The sequence below is a fragment of the Oncorhynchus gorbuscha genome, linkage group LG13 (assembly GCF_021184085.1).
Source record: "Oncorhynchus gorbuscha isolate QuinsamMale2020 ecotype Even-year linkage group LG13, OgorEven_v1.0, whole genome shotgun sequence".
Taxonomy (NCBI): domain Eukaryota; kingdom Metazoa; phylum Chordata; class Actinopteri; order Salmoniformes; family Salmonidae; genus Oncorhynchus; species Oncorhynchus gorbuscha.
Window position 1 is genome coordinate 84,493,338 of NC_060185.1, and position 26,628 is coordinate 84,519,965.

Consider the following 26,628-nt stretch of genomic DNA (forward strand, 5'->3'; position numbering starts at 1 on the left):
GTCTATTTCCGGCTGCGTTTTAAGCCCTGCTTCCCAAACTCGTGATTTGTTGAGAGTATGTCTGAAGAGGACACTCCCTGGTAGATTTTTCCCCCCCTTAAAATCCAACATTGTCCCCAGACCTTGTGCCATTGCCTATCTTACGTTGCTCCATGGTCTGGGAGCATCGGAAGCACGTGCGCATGTACACACCTAAACGCACACACTTAAAGTTACACTTTGGGCCATCTCTGCTCTGATCTCTCTATAAATCTCTATTCTGACCTCTCTATACCGATCTCTGCTCTGATCTCTCTATAATGATCTCTGCTCTGATCTCTCTATAATGATCTCTGCTCTGATCTCTCTATAATGATCTCTACTCTGATCTCTATAATGATCTCTGCTCTGATCTCTCTATAAATCTCTACTCTGACCTCTCTATACCGATCTCTGCTCTGATCTCTCTATAATGATCTCTGCTCTGATCTCTCTATAATGGAGTCTGCTTTGATCTCACTATAATGATCTCTGCTCTGATCTTTCTATAATGATCTCTGCTCTGATCTCTCTATAATGATCTCTGCTCTGATCTCACTATAATGATCTCTGCTCTGATCTCGCTATAATGATCTCTGCTCTGATCTTTCTATAATCATTTCTTCCCACACTCTGTTCCCTATCTTTCCCCCTATTAAGTCCCTATTTCTCCCCTTGTTTTCTGCTTTCTGCCCTGATCCTTGTCTATAATGATGTGTCTGTGTATCTGCTCTGATCTCACTATAATGATCTCTGCTCTGATCTCAACCTGCAGTTCAATGATCTCTGTTCTCTGATCTTTCTATTGTAATTTACTTTACTGATTAAAGACTCTGTTTTCTCTGATCTCATTCACCTATAACAAATGATCTCTCTGCTCTGATCTTTCTATAATGATCTCTGCTCTGATCTCTCTATAATGATCTCTGCTCTGATCTCTCGTTTTATTATGACCAAACCCTTTCAATATGTGTTGTTTTAAGTGTAGTGAGGACGTGTCTCTCTCTTTCTCTCTCTCTCTCACCGCTCCAACCCCCCCCCTCTCTCTCTCACTCTCTCTCTCTCTTGCTTTCTCTGTCTGTAGTACACCGGAGCGTTGACATATGATGGGGTGAAGGTGATGTCTACAGCATTCCAGAACCTTCGGAAACAGAGGATAGACATCTCACGCCGTGGCAACGCAGGCGAATGCCTCGCCAACCCGCCGGCTCCATGGGGCCAAGGCATAGATATACAGAGAGCCCTGCAACAGGTAAACCCACACTACTCTGCTGGTAGAAAGGAGGGATACCCCCACTCACTCTTACACACACACACACACACACACACACACACACACACACACACACACACACACACACACACACACACACACACACACACACACACACACACACACACACACACACACACACACACACACACACACACACACACACACACACACACACACACACACAGACAAGCTCCTGAGTGGCACGTTGGCTAACCCATCCTGAGTCAGGCCCTGCTGAAGAAATTAGATCTGTATTCTGTCCCCTAACGTTCTCATGGAGTCACCTATGAGCTTCCTGGATGGAATGTGTTATCATGTCAGGTAAACAAAACCTGCCTGTGATCATCATAGGATATGACATCAACAATGGAGTTTCATAATGCAATGTTCTGCGATGGGAATGAAATCAAGTATTACAGACAGAGCAGCCAGGTCACTCAAGATTCAAGTCAACCCATGTCCTCAAACATTTCCTTAGTTAAGGGCATCATTTTATGGTAGTTTGCAAGCATGTACAGAAGAAAGAGTCTCTGGTTACCATGGAGATGACCTTATTCACATTTATTTTGGGAGATAAAGCTTCTACATTCGAGACAGGATAATCACATTGATTCAGAAGATAATAAAACATGTTTATATGACTTCCTAGCACGTCAGGCTAACTTACAGAGTAGGTAGCTAGCTCCCCAGCTAGCTTTTCAGCCATGGATGGTGCACCCTTCATTGTTTAGCTAAGTAGCTAACTAGATGGTGGATGAAAGCAATGCTCACCTCCGCAAATGCTGTTGACATTGATATCCATACTGAATGAGGCACATAAGGGTTAAGGGACCTCATGGGCACACTTAAGTTTTTCACTTAAATTAAGGGGGAAATTCACCTTAAAATGTGTTGTCAAATCAAATCAAATGGTATTTGTCACATGCACCAATTACAACAGGTGTAGACCTTACAGTGAAATGCTGACTTACAAGCCCTTAACCAAAAATGCAGTGTTGAGAAAATACCAAAAAAAAAAATAAATAATAAAAGTAACAAATGATTAAAGACCAGCAGTAAAATAACAATAGCGAGGCTAAATACAGGAGGTACTGGTACAGAGTCAATGTGGAGGCTATATACAGGAGGTACCAGTACAGAGTCAATGTGGAGGCTATATACAGGAGGTACCGGTACAGAGTCAATGTGGAGGCTATATACAGGAGGTACCAGTACAGAGTCAATGTGGAGGCTATATACAGGAGGTACCGGTACAGAGTCAATGTGGAGGCTATATACAGGGAGGAGGGTACAGAGTCAATGTGGAGGCTATATACAGGAGGGGGTACAGAGTCAATGTGGAGGCTATATACAGGAGGTACTGGTACAGAGTCAATGTGGAGGCTATATACAGGGGTACTGGTACAGAGTCAATGTGGAGGCTATATACAGGGGTACTGGTACAGAGTCAATGTGGAGGCTATATACAGGGGTACCAGTACAGAGTCAATGTGGAGGCTATATACAGGAGGTACCAGTACAGAGTCAATGTGGAGGCTATATACAGGAGGTACCAGGTACAGAGTCAATGTGGAGGCTATATACAGGAGGTACTGGTACAGAGTCAATGTGGAGGCTATATACAGGAGGTACTGGTACAGAGTCAATGTGGAGGCTATATACAGGGAGGTACTGGTACAGAGTCAATGTGGAGGCTATATACAGGAGGTACTGGTACAGAGTCAATGTGGAGGCTATATACAGGAGGGGGTACTGGTACAGAGTCAATGTGGAGGCTATATACAGGAGGGGTACTGGTACAGAGTCAATGTGGAGGCTATATACAGGGGGGGTACTGGTACAGAGTCAATGTGGAGGCTATATACAGGGGTACTGGTACAGAGTCAATGTGGAGGCTATATACAGGGGGGGTACTGGTACAGAGTCAATGTGGAGGCTATATACAGGGGGGGGTACTGGTACAGAGTCAATGTGGAGGCTATATACAGGGGTACAGAGTACTGGTACAGAGTCAATGTGGAGGCTATATACAGGGAGGTACTGGTACAGAGTCAATGTGGAGGCTATATACAGGGAGGGGGTACTGGTACAGAGTCAATGTGGATATACAGGCTATATAGAGTCAGGGAGGGGGTACTGGTACAGAGTCAATGTGGAGGCTATATACAGGGAGGGGGTACTGGTACAGAGTCAATGTGGAGGCTATATACAGGGGTACTGGTACAGAGTCAATGTGGAGGCTATATACAGGGAGGGGGTACTGGTACAGAGTCAATGTGGAGGCTATATACAGGGAGGGGGTACTGGTACAGAGTCAATGTGGAGGCTATATACAGGGGTACAGAGTCAATGTGGAGGCTATATACAGGGAGTACTGGTACAGAGTCAATGTGGAGGCTATATACAGGGAGGGGTACTGGTACAGAGTCAATGTGGAGGCTATATACAGGGAGTACTGGTACAGAGTCAATGTGGAGGCTATATACAGGGGTACTGGTACAGAGTCAATGTGGAGGCTATATACAGGGGTACTGGTACAGAGTCAATGTGGAGGCTATATACAGGGGGGTACTGGTACAGAGTCAATGTGGAGGCTATATACAGGGAGGGGTACTGGTACAGAGTCAATGTGGAGGCTATATACAGGGGGGGTACTGGTACAGAGTCAATGTGGAGGCTATATACAGGGGTACTGGTACAGAGTCAATGTGGAGGCTATATACAGGGAGGGGGTACTGGTACAGAGTCAATGTGGAGGCTATATACAGGGGTACTGGTACAGAGTCAATGTGGAGGCTATATACAGGTCAATGTGGAGGCTATATACAGGGTACTGGTACAGAGTCAATGTGGAGGCTATATACAGGGGGGGGTACTGGTACAGAGTCAATGTGGAGGCTATATACAGGGGTACTGGTACAGAGTCAATGTGGAGGCTATATACAGGGGTACTGGTACAGAGTCAATGTGGAGGCTATATACAGGGGGGGTACTGGTACAGAGTCAATGTGGAGGCTATATACAGGGAGGGGGTACTGGTACAGAGTCAATGTGGAGGCTATATACAGGGGGGGGTACTGGTACAGAGTCAATGTGGAGGCTATATACAGGGAGGGGGTACTGGTACAGAGTCAATGTGGAGGCTATATACAGGGAGGGGGTACTGGTACAGAGTCAATGTGGAGGCTATATACAGGGAGGGGGTACTGGTACAGAGTCAATGTGGAGGCTATATACAGGGGGGGGTACTGGTACAGAGTCAATGTGGAGGCTATATACAGGGAGGGGTACTGGTACAGAGTCAATGTGGAGGCTATATACAGGGAGGGGTACTGGTACAGAGTCAATGTGGAGGCTATATACAGGGAGGGGGTACTGGTACAGAGTCAATGTGGAGGCTATATACAGGGAGGGGTACTGGTACAGAGTCAATGTGGAGGCTATATACAGGGAGGGGGTACTGGTACAGAGTCAATGTGGAGGCTATATACAGGGGGGGTACTGGTACAGAGTCAATGTGGAGGCTATATACAGGGAGGGGTACTGGTACAGAGTCAATGTGGAGGCTATATACAGGGAGGGGGTACTGGTACAGAGTCAATGTGGAGGCTATATACAGGGAGGGGTACTGGTACAGAGTCAATGTGGAGGCTATATACAGGGGTAGGAGTCAATGGGAGGCTACTACTGGTACAGAGTCAATGTGGAGGCTATATACAGGGAGGGGGTACTGGTACAGAGTCAATGTGGAGGCTATATACAGGGAGGGGGTACTGGTACAGAGTCAATGTGGAGGCTATATACAGGGAGGGGGTACTGGTACAGAGTCAATGTGGAGGCTATATACAGGGAGGGGGTACTGGTACAGAGTCAATGTGGAGGCTATATACAGGGAGGGGGGCTACTGGTACAGAGTCAATGTGGAGGCTATATACAGGGAGGGGGTACTGGTACAGAGTCAATGTGGAGGCTATATACAGGGAGGGGTACTGGTACAGAGTCAATGTGGAGGCTATATACAGGGAGGGGGTACTGGTACAGAGTCAATGTGGAGGCTATATACAGGGAGGGGGTACTGGTACAGAGTCAATGTGGAGGCTATATACAGGGAGGGGGTACTGGTACAGAGTCAATGTGGAGGCTATATACAGGGAGGGGTACTGGTACAGAGTCAATGTGGAGGCTATATACAGGGAGGGGGTACTGGTACAGAGTCAATGTGGAGGCTATATACAGGGAGGGGGTACTGGTACAGAGTCAGAGTCAATGTGGAGGCTATATACAGGGAGGGGTACTGGTACAGAGTCAATGTGGAGGCTATATACAGGGAGGGGTACTGGTACAGAGTCAATGTGGAGGCTATATACAGGGAGGGGTACTGGTACAGAGTCAATGTGGAGGCTATATACAGGGAGGGGGTACTGGTACAGAGTCAATGTGGAGGCTATATACAGGGGGGGTACTGGTACAGAGTCAATGTGGAGGCTATATACAGGGAGGGGGTACTGGTACAGAGTCAATGTGGAGGCTATATACAGGGAGGGGGTACTGGTACAGAGTCAATGTGGAGGCTATATACAGGGAGGGGGTACTGGTACAGAGTCAATGTGGAGGCTATATACAGGGAGGGGGTACTGGTACAGAGTCAATGTGGAGGCTATATACAGGGAGGGGTACTGGTACAGAGTCAATGTGGAGGCTATATACAGGGAGGGGGTACTGGTACAGAGTCAATGTGGAGGCTATATACAGGGAGGGGGTACTGGTACAGAGTCAATGTGGAGGCTATATACAGGGAGGGGTACTGGTACAGAGTCAATGTGGAGGCTATATACAGGGAGGGGGTACTGGTACAGAGTCAATGTGGAGGCTATATACAGGGAGGGGGTACTGGTACAGAGTCAATGTGGAGGCTATATACAGGGAGGGGGTACTGGTACAGAGTCAATGTGGAGGCTATATACAGGGAGGGGTACTGGTACAGAGTCAATGTGGAGGCTATATACAGGGAGGGGTACTGGTACAGAGTCAATGGGAGGCTATATACAGGGGGGGTACTGGTACAGAGTCAATGTGGAGGCTATATACAGGGAGGGGGTACTGGTACAGAGTCAATGTGGAGGCTATATACAGGGAGGGGGTACTGGTACAGAGTCAATGTGGAGGCTATATACAGGGAGGGGGTACTGGTACAGAGTCAATGTGGAGGCTATATACAGGGAGGGGGTACTGGTACAGAGTCAATGTGGAGGCTATATACAGGGAGGGGTACTGGTACAGAGTCAATGTGGAGGCTATATACAGGGAGGGGGTACTGGTACAGAGTCAATGTGGAGGCTATATACAGGGAGGGGTACTGGTACAGAGTCAATGTGGAGGCTATATACAGGGAGGGGGTACTGGTACAGAGTCAATGTGGAGGCTATATACAGGGAGGGGGTACTGGTACAGAGTCAATGTGGAGGCTATATACAGGGAGGGGGTACTGGTACAGAGTCAATGTGGAGGCTATATACAGGGAGGGGGTACTGGTACAGAGTCAAAATGCAACTGACTTAAAGTTAAGGATGCGTTAAAGGAAACTTTAAGAGAAAAGATGAGGGGAAATTCACTTAAGATGTTTTATGCAACCATGCCCAGAATCTGAAGTCAAATTGGTCAAAACGATATGACGTTAGAGAGAGAAACAGAAAAGAGACGGCTCAATAGGTTTTCAGACAACCTGAATAAATAAATGTTGCTATGTGTTTATTAGTAATTGCCCTAGACGTGCCTGCAGAGGACTGTGCTGTGAACTGATTGATGATCAATATCTGCTAGCAGTAGGGGGCTGGTTTCTGATACTGACTATGCTACTAATTGGATGTAGTCATTTATATATTATTGTATATTTCAGTTGGGCCGTTGACTTAAGCTTTTTAACAGACAGACCCTCTCTGAGTCTCACACGGGTCTCTCTGGTGTAGCTCTGTGGAACTGTAGCCTTAGTGATGCACACACACGGACACACACACACAAACACATACAGACACGGACACACAAACACACCTGCACACCCTCTTGTGCGCACACACGTTCATCCACCTGCCTGAACACACACGGACACACACACACACACAAACACGCGCGCGCGGACGCACGGACGCACAGGCACACACAAACAGTGTCTCCGCGGTTATGTCTAGCTGTCATCTGGTCCGAGTGAATGCAGACATCTGCCTGAGGGCAGAGAGGAGTTTGATGTTCCACTCGCTCAATTAAACCCATCATTCTGCCAACACTAACATGCTGCACTGAACACACACTACACAGACGCAAACACTACACACTTAAACTTAAATTCATTGGGGGCATGGACTCTACAAGGTGTTGAAAGCTTTCCACAGGGATGCTGGCTCATGTTGACTCCAATGCTTCCTTTAGTTGGCTGGATGTCCTTTGGGTGGTGGACCATTCTTGATACACACAGGAAACTATTAACCGTGAGAAACCCAGCAGCTTTGCAGTTTGTGACACAAACCGATGTGCCTGGCACCTACTACCATACTCCATTCAAAGGCACTTTTCTTGTCCATTCAGAGGCTGACACAAACACAATCCATGTCTCAATTTCTCAATGCTTAAAAACCCTTCTTTAACCTGTCTTCTCCCCTTCATTTACACTGATTGAAGTGAATTTAACAGGTGACATCAATAGCTTTCACCTGGATCCACCTGGTCAGTCTGTAATGGCAAGAGAAGGTTTACCTAGTGTGTTGTACAATGAGTGTACACACACACACACACACACACACACACACACACACACACACACACACACACACACACACACACACACACACACACACACACACACACACACACACACACACACACACACACACACACACACACACACACACACACACACAAACAACAAAATACACACACATAACACACACACACACACATGCTCCAATGAACATCCAGACAAGGCTGTTGAAGAAACAGAACACCAGATGATGTTTCCTGTCAATGAGGCTAATAGAAGACTACTTTATTATGAGTCTTACATCTAAAGACTTAGATGGTAACTGCTTCCTGTGTCTCTGTGTTATCGATGCTCTATTGATTCTGTCCCTCCCCCTGTGTGTTAGGTGCGTATCCATGGCCTGACAGGTCATATCCAGTTCAATGAGAAAGGACGCAGGACCAACTTCACCGTCAGTGTCATGGAGCTAGCCCCCTCTGGACCTAAGAAGGTGGGTCATGAGATCTGTAGGATCTTATAGAATCGTATAGGATCTAATGGGATCTAATGGGACCTTATAGGATCTTATTTGATGTCAAGTGTGAGGACTCATGTCCAGTAGTGTTTCATTGCAGTCTCATATTATATCAGTACAGTGTCAGATCAAATGAAGGTTTCCTTCATGGCCCGTCAGTTTTTTCACTTGTCTGTTTATCTTGTATGTATCAGGTGGGCTACTGGAATGAGGACGAGAAGTATGTGAGCACAGCCACCTTCATGAGAGGAAGCAACGACAGCAGCTACGGTCTACAGAACAGGACCTACATAGTTACCACCATCCTGGTTAGTGTGTGTGTGTCCACTGGATGTCATAAGGTGAATGCACCAATTTGTAAGTCGCTCTGGATAAGAGCGTCTGCTAAATGACTTAAATGTAATGTAAATGTAAATGTATGTATGTGTGTGTGTGTGTGTGTGTGTGTGTGTGTGTGTGTGTGTGTGTGTGTGTGTGTGTGTGTGTGTGTGTGTGTGTGTGTGTGTGTGTGTGTGTGTGTGTGTGTGTGTGTGTGTGTGTGTGTGTGTGTGTGTGTGTGTGTGTGTGTGTGTGTGTGCGCGCGCGTCATGTTTTCCGTTGGCACCGGACATTTGACCGGCATCATTTTAATTTTGAAGACGTTAGAATAACAGTCCACATTTCCTTTTCCTCAACCAAAAAGATGAGTAACGAACAGCAAAAGCACTAGCCTATGTCAATCTACTATCCCCATAGTAGAGAGGTTGACCTATTCTATTGTTCAGCTTGACGAGTCAGTTAAGATCAAATTGTTATTTACAATGACAGCCTACCGGGGAACATTGGGTTAGCTGCCTTGTTCAGGGTCAGAACGACAGACTTTTACCTTGTCAGCTCAGGGATTCAATCCAGCAATATTTGGGTTATTGACCCAACGCTCTAACCACTAGGCTACTTGCCGCCCCAAATAGATCAGAACGTTTGGCTTAAAATGTTGATAAACTATTATTCCTTCACATTGTTGCTGCAGCGAATGTTCATTCCTTACTGCAATTAGCTGGAAAACACTGTTGTCAAAAGCGAGCGGTTTCATGTGAAAGAGATGAAATCAGTTATAAATGTAGAAAGGGGGGCGCTCTAAGCTGCATCAACTAGCATGGGTTGCTAATATGACTCAGATTGTGCCTTTGGTTACTGGACAATGAAATAAAGTTTATATAAAATAAATGTCTCCACGGATATGGTCTGATTTTGGCTACTCTGAAGCAAGTCATAATATGAGTCTTAACCTCATAATATGTAGGAAATGTTCAGGTTTCCAACAATGAAGTATATGTTTTCAAAATGCATACTGCCTACAGCTCATTGCAAAGTGGTGTGAGACGTGCTGGTGAAGCCTGTGCATTTGCTGTTTGAGATGCTGTAGCAGCAGCTCCCAGGCTGTCTGACAGATTTTCTGCTCAAAGTCTCTGCATCTGTATGTCGTGAGCGTGTGATAAATAAGATACATAACGAATATACACACGTGCCAATTAAATTCCACTAAATGATGCTAATTACCCTATAGACTGATAAGCAGGACCAGTCAAATGTATTTACATCGACTGGTATTTCCAACAATGAATAGGCTAAAAAACATTATTTACGTCGACTGGTATTTCCAACAATGAATAGGCTAAAAAACATTATTTACGTCGACTGGTATTTCCAACAATGAATAGGCTAAAAAACATTATTTACGTCGACTGGTATTTCCAACAATGAATAGGCTAAAAAACATTATTTACGTCGACTGGTATTTCCAACAATGAATAGGCTAAAAAACATTATTTACGTCGACTGGTATTTCCAACAATGAATAGGCTAAAAAACATTATTTACGTCGACTGGTATTTCCAACAATGAATAGGCTAAAAAACATTATTTCGCAATGGGATTTTTCTATTCTTCTGCTGGACAACTGACCGTTGGCATTTAAATTATTTGTCTTTTCCCCCAAAACATACGGCCATGGGCCAGTTAATACTGGTTAACAGAAGTCCGTGTGTGTGTGTGTGTGTGTGTGTGTGTGTGTGTGTGTGTGTGTGTGTGTGTGTGTGTGTGTGTGTGTGTGTGTGTGTGTGTGTGTGTGTGTGTGTGTGTGTGTGTGTGTGTGTGTGTGTGTGTGTGTGCGTGCGTGCGTGCGTGCGTGTGTAAGAGTTCCTCTTAGCCCTGAGAGGACATAAATTCCCACTGACACAGACACATTTCCATCCCTACCTCTTCTTTTCTTCTCTCCTGGCCACCCTGTTAGCCTATAGCCTGTTAGCCTGTTAGCCTATAGCCTGTTATCCTGTTAGCATATAACCTGTTAGCCTGTTATCCTGTTAGCCTGTTATCCTGTTAGCCTGTTATCCTGTTAGCCTATAGCCTGTTTCGTATTTCCATCACATCGCAGACTCACAGAGACTTTACTCAGTATTGATGTAATGTGAGAATGTGTTCTCCTCCCTGCTGCTTCCTTCACTTCCCCAGGCCCTTTGATGTCTCCTACCCACAGAAAGGACCTCTAGCTGGGGGTTGTGGGAGATGGGTGGTATGGAGGATAGGCTCCAGGGCCTCAAGCTTTGGGTAGTGGGAGGTGGCAGGTGGGTGGTATGGGGGATATGAGAAGGGAGCTGGTCTAAGGTTTGTTCCAGGGAGAAGGGAGCTGGGCTAAGGTTTGTTCCAGGAAGACTAGATGGAACAAACCTTAGCCCAGAATCCCAGGCCTCCAGTAGACCTCCATAGCGAGAGGTTAATGGGCTGAGGGATTTCAGCATCTTGCCACCCGCCTGCCTGTCCTGCAGAACCGGGTTTTAAGACGAGATCTGCGAAGGGGAAAAGGCAAGCTGTGTGTGTGTGTGTGTGTGTGTGTGTGTGTGTGTGTGTGTGTGTGTGTGTGTGTGTGTGTGTGTGTGTGTGTGTGTGTGTGTGTGTGTGTGTGTGTGTGTGTGTGTGTGTGTGTGTGTGTGTGTGTGTGTGTGTGTGTGTGGGTGTGGAGGGAGAAATAATAACTGTCCTTAATCTAGCAGGAAGGCTTGGTGCCTCTTCACAGGCAGACAAAATGTTGTTTTAAGACCAGGCTATGTGCTGGCTTTTAGTTGGGATTTCCTTTAGTGGAATCTTCTTTTATTTTTTTTATTTTTTATGTTTACTGTGGGCACAACTCTAGAATACAACTAAATTGTCTTTCCAAGAGGAATTATTACACTGTAGACTGGATGCATGCCGCTGAAAACCCCTCATCAACGATCAGACATTAGATATAACTGGAAGCATTAGAGGACATTGATTCTCTCTGCTTTCATGATGTTAGGAAGGAAGGAAAGAAGATTGGGTCCATGGAAGGAAGAAGAGGTGCATTTCTTAAACATTTGTCCAAAGCCATGGTGTTCTGTGTGTGTGTGTGTGTGTGTGTGTGTGTGTGTGTGTGTGTGTGTGTGTGTGTGTGTGTGTGTGTGTGTGTGTGTGTGTGTGTGTGTGTGTGTGTGTGTGTGTGTGTGTGTGTGTGTGTGTGTGTGTGTGTGTGTGTGTGTGTGTGTGTGTTGGTATGCCGCCTGAGTGGCAGCCTTTGTCTATTGACCTATTATAGGTCAGTGAGAGAGTGAGTCCTAATGGACCTGCTATCTGTGTGTGTGTGTGTGTGTGTGTGTGTGTGAGTGTGTGTGTGTGTCTGTGTGAGTGGTGTGTGTGCGTGTATGTGTGTGTTGGCCCGTCAAACTGCTCTGAAACTGACCTTTCCCTCCACTCCCTCCCTGGGGTCCTGTCGCTCTGCCAGAGGACCTATAGGCTCTGTGTGTAGCGATGATTACCTTCCCCTGATCCGTAACCAGCAAGGGGACAGTTATTACTGTAACACACAGCGGAAAACTGGCCTGTACAGCAGCTGATAAAATATGGAATAAGGATTTGTGCGCTCAGCGCAGTCTTAGCTTAAATCTCTACTGCAGCTTGAAACGACTTGTGGGTATTGGCTCTCCTCCACTACTTCCTCCAGTGTACCATTAACTGTGAAGAAACCTGGTGGAATCGTTATGCTGACGTATTGAAATTCTCACAGGAGAACGTGGTTTTCTTAACACTCTTAACTATTTGAGAACATTCCCAATGTCAAACCAGTTGAGAAAGCTCCTAGAACACAACCAAAATTGTTATTAAATGTAACCATGTTTGAACTTTCAATAAAGGTTCTGTTAACGTAATGAAATGCAAAGAAAATAATTTATTTTGTCAAGTTCCTTAAACTATCCTGCACCATTCCCAGAACGTTGTGGAAAGGTTGTATGCAAAATAACTATTGGAAAACCACACTTTCACCAAGCTCTAATAAACATATGGTTATTAGAATGTTATGTGCTAGCTGTGTTTGTTCAATAGTTTGCCAGAAATGTCCTGGTATGGAGCAGGAGAAAGAGAGAAGAAGAGACAGTGTGTGTGAGAGAGAGAGAGAGAGACACAGAGAGAGACATAGAGAGAGAGAGAGACACAGAGAGAGAAATACAGAGAGAGAGAGACATAGAGAGAGACATAGAGAGAGAGACATAGAGAGAGAGACATATAGAGAGAGAGACATATAGAGAGAGAGACATATAGAGAGACATAGAGAGAGAGAGAGAGACATACACACAGAGAGAGAGAGAGACAGAGAAATAAATAGAGAGAGGCATAGAGAGAGACATAGAGAGAGAGAGATACACAGAGAGAGAGAGATACATAGAGAGAGAGAGAGAGACATAGAGAGAGAGATACACAGAGAGAGAGAGACATACACACAGAGAGAGAGAGAGAGAGAGAGAGAGAGAGAGAGAGAGAGAGAGAGAGAGAGAGAGAGAGAGAGAGAGAGAGGCCTCAGGTGTCATGTCAGTTGTAATCTTGCCAGGATGTCCAATATCTCTGAAAAGGTCCAATTGGTTGTCTGGCTGGTAGAACAGGAATAGGATAACCCCTCAGAATAGAGGTGGGCTGGCAGTGATTGCCTGCTCTACCAACACACACACACACACACACACACACACACACACACACACACACACACACACACACACACACACACACACACACACACACACACACACACACACACACACACACACACACACACACACACACACACACACACAGTGCGTGGGCCACTAATAAACCAGTCAGTGTCAGGTTCACCAGGTGTCTTTGTGATGTCCACATAATGAACCCCCAGGCTCACCGACAGGCGGCACCTCCATAGTGATCAAATATAATGATCTTTCTGGGTTGAATTTTACTCCATGGTTGTGGAAGGGCCATACAGTCTAATGATATGTAATCATGAAATAGCTAATTGTGTAACTGGCTAACTGTAGGTCTGCTCCATGGTAGTGATAATATCATGATTTATAAAGATCAATTGTCTAATGATCTTTCATGGTTTAATCGTAGGCCTATTAGCAATTATTATTCCACCGTGCGTGTGGCTTAATGATCAAACATGAACCATCCTATTGAAATACCTCCCCAGCAGAGATCCTCAATAGAACAATGCTTCAGTAGCTCCATTCTATTCTATTTCTGTGTTTAGCTGCTACTTTGTCAATTCTCCTGAATAATATAATATATGAAGCATAGATCACATCTATGGTCTCATCTTGAGAAAAGTGGTGATAAACTTTATGAGCTGGTAACATTTTTTGTCTGACCTCCCCAGGGCTGTGTATGGATATTACATTATTCCAAAGTCCCTCTTTGCAAATATGACAGCTGCTTATGTATGTTCTGGTACGCTCCTATTAAATCCATCCAATATTGATCTTCGATGTGCAATATTTTAACGGTATTGTAAACCTAAATGAATAATGTACCTTCCCTGAAAGGCCTATGGATTCGATGATAAAGAACCTGGTTGCCAGGTGGTATTTGCTGTAGTTTAATCTGTCTAAGTAGCAGCTGCATAAATGTTTGTGGCACAACAGGTTAAATTTCCATCACTTCTCTGTCACTAACACAGAAATCTTTCACGTGATGTGAAGGGTATTTTCTGAATAAAAAATCCCTAACAGAAAATCTCAGCGGCGATGCCATAATAAAAATCTCAGATATTGGGAAACGATTTAGACCCCTTGACTTTGTTACAGCCTTTTTCTAAAATGAAATATTTTTTTTCCTCACCAATCTACACACAATACCCCAAATGACAATGCAAAATCAGGTTTGTAGAAATGTTTGCTAAAAAACAGATACATTTAATTTACATAAGTATTCAGACGCTTTACTCAATACTTTGTTGATGCACCTTGGACACCGATTACAGCTTTGATTCTTCTTGGTTTTGATGCTACAAGCTTGGCACACCTGTATTTGGGGAATTTCTCCCATTCTTCTCTGCAGATCCTCTCAAGCTCTGTCAGGTTGGATGGGGAGTGTTGCTGCACAGCTATTTTTAAGTCTCTCCAGAGAAGTTCGATCGGGTTTAAGTCCGGGCTCTGGCTGAGTCACTCAAGGACATTCAGAGACTTGTCTGGAAGCCACTCCTGCTTTGTCTGGGCTGTGTGCTTAGGGTCGTTGTCTTTTTGGAAGGTGAACCTTCGCCCTAGTCTGAGGACCTGAGCGCTCTGGAGCAGGTTTTCATCAAGGATCTCTCTGTGCCTCCCGGGTGGTGCAGTGGTCTAAGGCACTGCATCTCAGTGCTAGCTGTGCCACCAGAGACTCTGGGTTCGAGCCCAGGCTCTGTCGCAGCCGGCCATGACCGGGAGGCCCATGGGGCGGCACACAATTGGACCAGCGTCGTTAGGGAGGGTTTGGCCGGCAGGGATATCCTTGTCTCCTTGCGCACTAGTGACTCCTGTGGCGGGCCGGGCGCAGTGCACGCTGACCAGGTCGCCAGGTGTACGGTGTGTCCTCTGACACATTGGTGCGGCTGGCTCCCAGGTTGGATGGGCATTGTGTCAAGAAGCAGTGCGGCTTGGTTGGGTTGTGTTTTGGAGGACGCATGGCTCTCAACCTTCACCTCTCCTGAGTCTGTACGGGAGTTGCAGCAATGAGACAAGACTGTAACTACTACCAATTGGATACCACGAAATTGGGGAGAAAAAAATGGGGTAAAAAAAAACTAGTCTGACTTGTCTCCCAGTCCCTGCCGCTGAAAAACATGATGCTGCTACCACCATGATTCACTGTAAAGGATGGTGCCAGGTTTCCTCCAGACCTGATGCTTGACATTCAGGCCAAAGAGCTGAATTTTGGTTTCATCAGACCAGATAATCTTGTTTTTTCTCATGGTCTGAGAGTCTTTAGGTGCCTTTTGGCAAACTCCAAGTGGGCTGTCATGTGCCTTTTACTGAGTAATGCAGAGATGGTTGTCCATCTGGAAGGTTCTCCCATCTCCAGAGAGGAACTGTAGAGCTCTGTCAGAGTGACCATTGGGTTCTTGGTCACCTTTCTGATGGTGGCCAGCTCTTGGAAGAGTCTTGGTGGTTCCAAACTTCTTTCATTTCAGAATGATGGAGGCCACTGTGTTCTTGGGGACCTTTCATGCTGCAGACATTTTTTGGTACCCTTCCCCAAATCTATGCCTTGATACAATCCTGTCTCGAAGCTCTACAGACAATTCCTTTGACATCATGGCTTGGTTTTTGCTCTGACATGCACTGTCAACTGTGGGACCTTATATAGTTAGTTTTGTGCCTTTCCAAATTACATCCAATCAAATGAATGTACAACAGGTGGACTCCAATGACATTGTAGAAAGATCTGAGGGATGATCAATGGAAACAGGATGCACTTGAGCTTAATTTTGAATCTCATAGCAAAGGGTATGAATACTTATGTAAATAAGGGAAGGCTTTCCACTAGATGATGGAACATTGCTTGCTTCCATTCAGCCACAAGAGCTTTAGTGAGGCTGGGCATTGAGTGAGGATGGGCTCGCAGTCGGTGTTCCGACTGCGAGCCTTAATCCCAAAGGTGTTTGATGGGGTTGAGGTCAGGGCTCTGTGCAGGCCAGTCAAGTTCTTCCACACCAAACTCGACAAACCATTTCTGTATGGACCTCGCTTTGTGCACGGGACATTGTCATGCTGTAACAGGAAAGGGCCTTCCCCAAACTGTTGCCACAGAGTTGGAAGCACAGAATTGTCTAGAAAGTCATTGTATGCTGTACCATTAAGATTGCCCTTCATTGGAACTAAGGGGCCTAGCCCGAACCATGAAAAACAGCCCCATACCATTATTCCTCCTCCACCAAACTTTACAGTTGGCACTATGCATTGGGGCAGGTAGCGTTCTCCTGGCATCCGCCAAACCCAGATTCATCCATTGGACTGCCAGATGGTGAAGTGTGATTCATCACTCCAGAGAACGCATTTCCACTGCTCCAGAGTCCAATGGCAGCGGGCTTTACACCACTCCAGTATTGCGCATGGTGATCTTAGGCTCGTGTGCGGCTGCTCAGAGATGGAAACCCATTTCATAAAGCTCCCGACGAACAGTTATTGTGCTGACGTTGCTTCCAGAGGCAGTTTGGAACTCGGTAGTGATTTTTATACACGACACGCTTCAGCACTTGGTGGTCTTGTTCTGTGAGCTTGTGTAGCCTACCACTTCGCGGCTGAGCCGTTGTTGCTCCTAGAGGTTTCGACTTGACAATAACAGCACACAATAATAGCACAAAAAATGTGACAAACTGACTTGTTGGAAAGGTGGCATCCTATGACGGTGCTACGTTGAAAGTCACTGAGCTCTTCAGTAAGTACATTCTACTGCCAATGTTTGTCTATGGAGATTACATGGCTGTGTGCTCGATTTTATACACCTGTCAGCAATAGGTGAGACTGAAATAAGCGAATCCACTAATTTACCTTTGTATATATAGTGTATTTCTGATTATAAAAACCATGGCTACATTATCTGTACTTCCTTATCAAATGAGCTGATCTCCCTCTCCTTAGAATAGGGTAGGAATCCCTGTGGTAGTAATCCCATTGACTCACTAGACAGTCAACTAGTGCGCTCTCCAAACTTGCCATTTCAGAGCGCTTTTGTTTCCACATTCTAAATGTTTGTTAATGTTTCGCCATGATAAACTAGCCTACATTTCTGTTAAATCTTTATTCCACGTGAATTTACAATAATCACTAGTGTTAAATTTAATTCCTTAATGTTTATAGCAGCATTGTAGAAATGTTGTTTCATTTTGGTACAATAATGTTTCAAGTCCACATACATATTTGCAAGAATAATGAGGTAGAAGATGATTCTATAAATTACTAACATACAATTTAATTAATGATTTTGGATTATGCATTTTACATTGAATACCAGTTAAGGGCCTAAAATAATACAAACTCCTGTCTTGAGGCTATTTTGCCAGATTAATCTTGCTTATTGTGAGGGGAGGCTGACGAGAGCCTGATACCCCGACGTGAGTCTGAATGGAATGGGCAAATTTACCTGCTCCAAGCCGTTTTCTTTTCATGAAGAAGTTATCGATACATTTGTAAACATACACTTTTTATAATTTTGTATATATTGTCAATTTAACGTCTGGACCACCATCGTCAACTGTGGACCTAAATAAAAGCACAACTTGTGCACGTGATTCCGCAACATATCTTCCCTTACGACTGCTATAAGGATCCTATTTTACAACACCCAGACTCTCTGTCATTACTGTTCACCCTATCAGGTTTGAAGGTAAGACCCAGATGAAGACTGTGTCGCAGTAACAATGTTTATTACGGCAACAGGGCAGGCAAATGACAGGCCAAGGCAGGCAGGGGTCTATAATCAGAGTAGTGGGGGAAAGGTACAGGACGGCAGGCAGGCTCAGGGTCAGGTCAGGCAGAGTGGTCCGGCAGGCAGGCTCAGGGTCAGGTCAGGCAGAGTGGTCCGGCAGGCAGGCTCAGGGTCAGGGGCAGGCAGGGTCAGGTCAGGCATAGTGGTCCGGCAGGCAGGCTCAGGGTCAGGTCAGGCAGAGTGGTCCGGCAGGCAGGCTCAGGGTCAGGTCAGGCAGAGTGGTCCGGCAGGCAGGCTCAGGGTCAGGTCAGGCAGAGTGGTCCGGCAGGCAGGCTCAGGGTCAGGTCAGGCAGAGTGGTCCGGCAGGCAGGCAGGCAGGCAGGCTCAGGGTCAGGTTAGGCAGAGTGGTCCGGCAGGCAGGCTCAGGGTCAGGTCATGCATAGTGGTCCGACAGGCAGGCTCAGGGTCAGGTCAGGCAGAGTGGTCCGGCAGGCAGGCTCAGGGTCAGGTCAGGCAGAGTGGTCCGGCAGGCAGGCTCAGGGTCAGGTCAGGCAGAGTGGTCCGGCAGGCAGGCTCAGGCAGGGTCCGGCAGGTCAGGCAGGTCAGGCAGAGTGGTCCGGCAGGCAGGCTCAGGGTCAGGTCAGGCAGAGTGGTCCGGCGGCAGGGGCAGGCTGGTCCGGGGCAGGCTCAGGGGCAGAGTGGTCCGGCAGGCAGGCTCAGGGTCAGGTCAGGCATAGTGGTCCGGCAGGCAGGGGCAGGGGCAGGCAGAGTGGTCCGGCAGGCAGGCTCAGGGGCAGGCAGAGTGGTCCGGCAGGCAGGCTCAGGGTCAGGTCAGGCAGAGTGGTCCGGCAGGCAGGCTCAGGGGCAGGCAGAGTGGTCCAGCAGGCAGGCTCAGGGGCAGGCAGAGTGGTCCGGCAGGCAGGCTCAGGGGCAGGCAGAGTGGTCCGGCAGGCAGGCTCAGGGTCAGGTCAGGCATAGTGGTCCGGCAGGCAAGGGCAGGAGCAGGGGCAGGCAGGCAGGGTCAGGGGCAGGCAGGCAGGCAGGGTCAGGGTCAGGGGCAGGCAGAGTGGTCCGGCAGGCAGGCTCAGGGTCAGGTCAGGCAGAGTGGTCCAGCAGGCAGGCTCAGGGTCAGGACAGGCAGAGTGGTCCGGCAGGCAGGCTCAGGGTCAAGGGCAGGCAGAGTGGTCCGGCAGGCAGGCTCAGGGTCAGGGGCAGGCAGGGTCAGGTCATGCATAGTGGTCCGGCAGGCAGGCTCAGGGTCAGGTCAGGCAGAGTGGTCCGGCAGGCAGGCTCAGGGTCAGGTCAGGCAGAGTGGTCCGGCAGGCAGGCTCAGGGTCAGGGGCAGGCAGAGTGGTCCGGCAGGCAGGCTCAGGGTCAGGTCAGGCAGAGTGGTCCGGCAGGCAGGCTCAGGGTCAGGTCAGGCAGAGTGGTCCGGCAGGCAGGCTCAGGGTCAGGTCAGGCAGAGTGGTCCGGCAGGCAGGGGTCAGGGGCAGGCAGAGTGGTCCGGCAGGCAGGCTCAGGGTTAGGTCAGGCATAGTGGTCCGGCAGGCAGGGGCAGGGGCAGGCAGGCAGGGGCAGGCAGGGTCAGGGTCAGGTCAGGCATAGTGGTCCGGCAGGCAGGCTCAGGGTCAGGTCAGGCAGAGTGGTCCGGCAGGCAGGCTCAGGGTCAGAGGCAGGCAGAGTGGTCCGGCAGGCAGGGTCAGGGTCAGGGGCAGGCAGAGTGGTCCGGCAGGCAGGCTCAGGGTCAGGGGCAGGCAGAGTGGTCCGGCAGGCAGGCTCAGGGTCAGGGGCAGGCAGAGTGGTCCGGCAAGCAGGCTCAGGGTCAGGGGCAGGCAGAGTGTTCCGGCAGGCAGGCTTAGGGTCAGGGGCAGGCAGAGTGGTCCGGCAGGCAGGCTCAGGGTCAGGGATAGGCAGAGTGGTCCGGCTGGAAGGCTCAGGGTCAGGGGCAGGCAGAGTGGTCCGGCAGGCAGGCAGGCTCAGGGTCAGGGGCAGGCAGAGTGGTCCGGCAGGCAGGCTGGCTCAGGGTCAGGGGCAGGCAGAGTGGTCCGGCAGGCAGGCTGGCTCAGGGTCAGGGGCAGGCAGAGTGGTCCGGCAGGCAGGCTTAGGGTCAGGGGCAGGCAGAGTGGTCCGGCAGGCAGGCTCAGTGTCAGGAACAGGCAGAGTGGTCCGGCTGGAAGGCTCAGGGTCAGGGGCAGGCAGAGTGGTCCGGCAGGCAGGCTTAGGGTCAGGGGCAGGCAGAGTGGTCCGGCAGGCAGGCTCGGTGTCAGGGACAGGCAGAGTGGTCCGGCTGGAAGGCTCAGGGTCAGGGGCAGGCAGAGTGGTCCGGCAGGCAGGCTGGCTCAGGGTCAGGGGCAGGCAGAGTGGTCCGGCAGGCAGGCTTAGGGTCAGGGGCAGGCAGAGTGGTCCGGCAGGCAGGCTCAGAGACTGGATAGACCGGGGTCAAAACCAGGAGGGCGAGAAAAAGAGAGACTGGGGAGAAGCAGGAGCTATGATGAAAAACGACGGGTTGACTTGACTAACAAGATGAACTTGCAACAGACAAACAGAGAACCCAGGTATAAGTACAAAGGGGATAATGGAGAAGATGGGCGACACCTGGAGGGGGTAGAGGCAATCACATAGACAGGTGAAACAGATCAGGGTGTGACACATCCTGTCTGTAGGTTAACAGGAATGCCCTACATTAGATCATGTTCCACATCATCATACTCCCTGGTACTAACCTGTATCAATCCGTCCTATATTTAAGCAATAAGGCGTGGTGTGGTATATGGCCAATATACCACGGCTAAGGGCTGTTCTAAACATGATGCAAGGTGGAATGCCTGGATACAGCCCTTAGCCGTGGTATAGTGGCAACATACCACAAACCCCTGAGGTGCCATATTGCTATTATAACCTGATTACTAACGTAATTGGTAGGGCTGACTCTAATTACTTAACTGGTCGATTGTTTGGTGCACGTATTTGGTGCACGTTTTTTGTTGTCGAGCAGTCACAATATATATTTTACAAGTTTTATTGCACACAAGACACCTGTCTTATTCGCGCCCATCTCAGTGAACTAATCCACTGCGGAATGCGCTCTCTCCTGCTAATTTGTGCACATTCATTGTTTCTTAACTTCAATGTGTGAATTGTTTGCCTTGATTGTTAGTGTCTATCAATTCCCCATTACATATCACCAGTAGTAGCCTATATTTACTATTCATTCCTATAATTTCTAATCTACAATGTTTGTTTGGTTATGGTTATTTCTGTTAATGCATTCAATATATTATTATTCCAGTCTTTTACCGTTCTCCTTGTCAGAGTGGACACGTTGTTTGCAGAGCCCACAACCTATGCTAAGTTTGTTTTATTTCATTCCATTTCAGTTTTTTCAATTTAGTCATTGTCTTTTATTTGGAGCGCTTCTGTCAGTGTTGTGTGAGGATACACACCTGATTACGCACCTGATTACGAATTAGACCAATAGGCTCCTGGCCTGTATGCAAATGTAGGCATATAAATGTGCCCATTTGGGGAACTGATAGTATTTCTGATTGGCTTAACGCACCACCACTAATGAGCTGTGGAGCTTCTCAATGTCATGTTTTCTTCACCTCAAACAGCGAGCAAACAACGACTGTTCCATCCACTGAGAATGACAATAGTTCCTCGATGTATTTGAAAATCTTTCCAGCTCTTTCCCTTTCGATAACCAGTCAGCGTGAAAGGGGAAAATGTCATGCTCTGATCCAGTGGAATAAAATAGGTCTACCTGATGAGCTCTTATTCCTCCAGCTGTATCTGTCCCGACCTCACTGGAGCAGGAAACTGAGGGCCCTGAATATTTGACATAATGTTGCAAGTTCGCTAAAGCAAGCCTTGGGTGGGTCCAAGTTGATACAGTGTTTGAATTTCAGTGCAGACAAGCCATGCGTAGTGAATGTGATTTATAGTATATTTATTTTTTATCAGTATATTTTCTACCTGCAGGCCGCAATGTTTTTATTCGTTGGCTTTATTGATTTATCTAGGCAATTGTTACATATAAGTTACTTTTTAGGTTTGTATCATTTTTTATTTAGATTCGGATAGAATTTTGATTAACCACATGACAATGATTTTGAGATACGAAGGCGTTATTATAAATGAAAAGAAACTGTTCCACGTAAACGTGCATATGAAAACCATAACTGGCATGCAGACCGGTAGAAAGGGTAAGAGAAATGGGCGATGCACAACTTCAGGAGAGTAATGGCAGAATCTGCGAAGGCCAGCAGGAGCGGAAGGAGGATGCTCGGTCAGGTTTTTTTCTCTTCTGGTTATCTTGATCTCTGCTTCCCTCTTGAGTAATGTGTGTCTTATTTCATCAAACAGATATGCATATATTTGATTTTATTAAAACACAAAGGGTGTGTCTATATATGGAAAAATACACGTTTAAACATTTTGACCAATCACTTTCAGCAAACCAATATTTTATTTTAGTCGGGGACAGCCCTAGTATTTAGAGCAGTAAAAAAAGTATTTGTCATACTACTGGTACTATACATGGTCTGATATACCACAGCTTTTAGCAAATCAGCATTCAGGGCTCGAACCACACGGTTTATAATGACCTTTAATGTGGTGACAGGTAGCCTAGTGGTTAGAGCCTTGGGCCAGTTACCAAAAGGTTGCTAAATCGAATCCCCGAGCTGACAAGGTAAAAAACTGTTCCTAGGCTGTCATTGTAAATAAGAATTTGTTCTTAACTGAATTGCGTAGTTAAATAAAAAATATTGGAACTCTATCCAGGCTTGAGTTCAATTCCATTTTAATTTGAGTCAATTCAGAAATTAAACCCAATTCCCCCCCCAAAAAACTATTCAGTGTACTCCTTAAATTGGAATTTCAATGGAATTGACCCCAGCCCTGAGTGCATCTGCCCTCCCTTCTCCTACAGGAATCCCCATACGTGATGTTGAAGAAGAACCATGATCAGCTGTCAGGGAACGATAAGTACGAGGGCTACATCGTGGAGCTAGCGGCCGAGATCGCCAAGCACGTTGGATACCACTACAAACTGAAGGTGGTCTCAGATGGGAAGTACGGAGCCAGAGACTCCGAGACCAAGATGTGGAACGGCATGGTTGGAGAGCTGGTGTACGGGGTGAGTGCTCATAAGGTGGTTATTAGAGCTTACAAGAGGGTTAGTAAGTGCTCATAACATTTATGGAGGTGGTTAACATTCATATTGGTAACATTCTATTTTTATGACGATGACACCGCACAATTTGTCTTTCTGACACTATAATGTTCTCTGATACCATCTGCAAAACATGGTAGTCCTTTTTAAATAAATTATGTTTATTTTTTCACAGGAAATTAGTTTCCAATCAACAATTTATATAGCTTAGGATACAGTGGACACACTCTCACACCCTCTCTCAATTCAATTCAATTCAAGGGGCTTTATTGGCATGGGAAACATATGTTCACATTGCCAAAGCAAGTGAGGTAGATAATATACAAAAGTTAAATAAACAATAAAAATGAACAGTAAACATTACATGTACAGAAGTTTCAAAACAATAAAGACATTACAAATGTCATATTATGTATATATACAGTGTTGTAACAATGTACAAATGGTTAAAGTACACAAGGGAAAATAAATAAGCATAAATATGGGGTGTATTGACAATGGTGTTTGTTCTTCACTGGTTGTCCTTTGTGGAAACAGGTCACAAATCTTGCTGCTGTGATGGCACACTGTGGTATTTCACCCGTTAAATATGGGAGTTAATCAAAATTGGGTTTGTTTTCAAATTCTTTGTGGATCTGTGTAATCGGAGGGAAACATGGTCATACGTTGGACAGGAGGTTAGGAAGTGCAGCTCAGTTTCCACCTCATTTTGTGGGCAGTGTGCACATAGCCTGTCTTCTCTTGAGAGCCAGGTCTGTCTATGGCGGCCTTTCTCAATAGCAAGACTATGCTCACTAAGTAGTCAAAGCTTTCCTTAAATTCTGTTTAGGGCCAAATCTCTCTCTCTCTCTCTCTCTCTCTCTCTCTCTCTCTCTCTCTCTCTCTCTCTCTCTCTCTCTCTCTCTCTCTCTCTCTTGCTCGCTCGCTCTCTCTCTCTCTCTCTCTCTCTCTGTCTCTCTGTCTCTGTCTCTCTCTCTCTCTCTCTCTCTCTCTCTCTCTCTCTCTCTCTCTCTCTCTCTCTCTCTCTCTCTCTCTCTCTCTCTCTCTCTCTCTCTCTCTCTGTCTCTCTCTCTCTCTCTCTCTCTCTCTCTCTCTCTCTCTCTCTCTCTCTCTCTCTCTCTCTGTCTCTCTCTCTCTCTCTCTCTCTCTCTCTCTCTCTCTCTCTCTCTCTCTCTCGCTCTCTCTCTCTCTCTCTCTCTCTCTCTCTCTCTCTCTCTCTCTCTCTCTCTCTCTCTCTCTCTCTCTCTCTTGCTCGCTCTGTCTCTCTCTCTCTGTCTCTCTCTCTGTCTCTCTCTCTGTCTCTCTCTCTCTCTCTCTCTCTCTCTCTCTCTCTCTCTCTCTCTCTCTCTCTCTCTCTCTCTCTCTCTCTCTCTCTCTCTCTCTCTCTCTCTCTCTCTCTCGGGGAGGTTACGTTTAGTTACCGTAACAGACACACAATCTCCATAGGAAAAGGATTTGTAACAAAGAAGACCCATTTCACACCATGGCACTGTTCTCTGCTGTTAAAGGGGTCTTTGTGATGCTATGGGAGATAGGTGTGGGTGTGAGGGGAGAAGAACAGGCCTTTGTGATGCTATGGGAGATAGATGGGTGTGAGGGGAGGTGAACAGGCCTTTGTGATGCTATGGAGAGATAGATGGGTGTGAGGGGAGGAGAACAGGCCTTTGTGATGCTATGGGAGATAGATGGGTGTGAGGGGAGGAGAACAGGCCTTTGTGATGCTATGGAGAGATAGATGGGTGTGGGTGTGACGGGAGGAGAACGGGGTCTACAGGGGATCAAGGTCCACAGGGAGGCTGGCCCATGTTGACTCCACTGCTTCCCACAGTTCTATTAAGTTAGCTGGATGTCCTTGATTGGTTCACCATTCTTGAATGGCACACATACACAATTAATCTCAATTGTGTCCCAGGTTTAAAAATCCTTCTTTAACCTGTCTCCTACTGTTCATCTATACTGATTGAAGTGGATTTAACAAGTGACATCAATAAGGGATCATAACTTTCACCTGGATTTACTTGGTCAGTCTATGTCATGGAAAGAAAGAGCACTTTGTAATGTATTGTACACTCAGTTTGCAGTATTTGCAGTATTTTCTCTCCTTCGTTGTCCTCCTTCAGAACACCTACTGCACTGGACAGTATCTAGCTCTATTTCCGGATGTAGTAAAGTGTTTTTATTTGCAGATGTAGGATCTTCATTTGATCATTCTTTTGTTGTTGATCATTTTCCTGCATAGCAGGGAATGCAAACTTGTAGTGTATTTAAGGTTTATAAAGAAGTCTAAAGTTTGTCATTTCCAATTTAAAATGTCAGACTTGATTTGTCCTAAAGAAAAATGTACCTACAAAAATTAATTATAATCCACATAATAATTCACATTTCCTGTTGCTGAAGGTTTATTTTCCTGCTATAGCGAACTGGCTCAAATTAAGATTATGCATCTGTATACAGCTTTTGATATTCTATTGTTTTGAATATTTTCTCTGCTTGAGTATAGCTCAGGGTCAAGGTGACAGCACAACTCAAATATTTATTGCTAACATGTCTCTCTTTCTCTCCCCCTACCTCTCTAACACGTCTCTCTTTCTCTCTAACATGTCTCTCTTTCTCTCCCCCTACCTCTCTAACATGTCTCTCTTTCTCTCCCCCTACCTCTCTAACACGTCTCTCTTTCTCTCTAACATGTCTCTCTTTCTCTCCCCCTACCTCTCTAACACGTCTCTCTTTCTCTCTAACATGTCTCTCTTTCTCTCTCCCTACCTCTCTAACACGTCGTCTCTCTTTCCCTCTCCCTACCTCTCTAACATGTCTCTCTTTCTCTCCCTACCTCTAACATGTCTCTCTTTCTCTGTCCCTACCTCTAACATGTCTCTCTTTCTCTCCCTACCTCTCTAACACGTCTCTCTTTCTCTCTCCCTACCTCTCTAACATGTCTCTCTTTCTCTCTCCCTACCTCTCTAACACGTCTCTCTTTCCCTCTCCCTACCTCTCTAACATGTCTCTCTTTCTCTGTCCCTACCTCTAACATGTCTCTCTTTCTCTCTCCCTACCTCTAACATGTCTCTCTTTCTCTCCCTACCTCTCTAACACGTCTCTCTTTCTCTCTCCCTACCTCTCTAACATGTCTCTCGTTCTCTCGCTACCTCTCTAAAATGTCTCTCTTTCTCTCTCCCTACCTCTCTAAC

At 46.6% G+C, this 26,628-nt stretch overlaps 1 protein-coding gene across 8 annotated transcripts in view; it reads left to right on the forward strand.

Annotated features, from left to right (window-relative positions):
• The window catches only part of LOC123993632 (glutamate receptor 1-like), a 232,954-nt gene that overhangs the window by 142,937 nt on the left and 63,389 nt on the right, over positions 1 to 26,628 (forward strand). For all 8 annotated transcript variants that reach the window (XR_006831482.1, XM_046295984.1, XM_046295991.1 and 5 more), the window contains exons 7-10: positions 1,103 to 1,270; positions 8,431 to 8,535; positions 8,754 to 8,867; positions 23,198 to 23,404. Coding sequence is in view for 7 of the 8 variants with exons in the window: in XM_046295984.1 (XP_046151940.1) it covers positions 1,103 to 1,270; positions 8,431 to 8,535; positions 8,754 to 8,867; positions 23,198 to 23,404 (594 nt within the window). In the remaining variant the exon portion in view is untranslated. The remainder of the gene's footprint in view (positions 1 to 1,102; positions 1,271 to 8,430; positions 8,536 to 8,753; positions 8,868 to 23,197; positions 23,405 to 26,628) is intronic.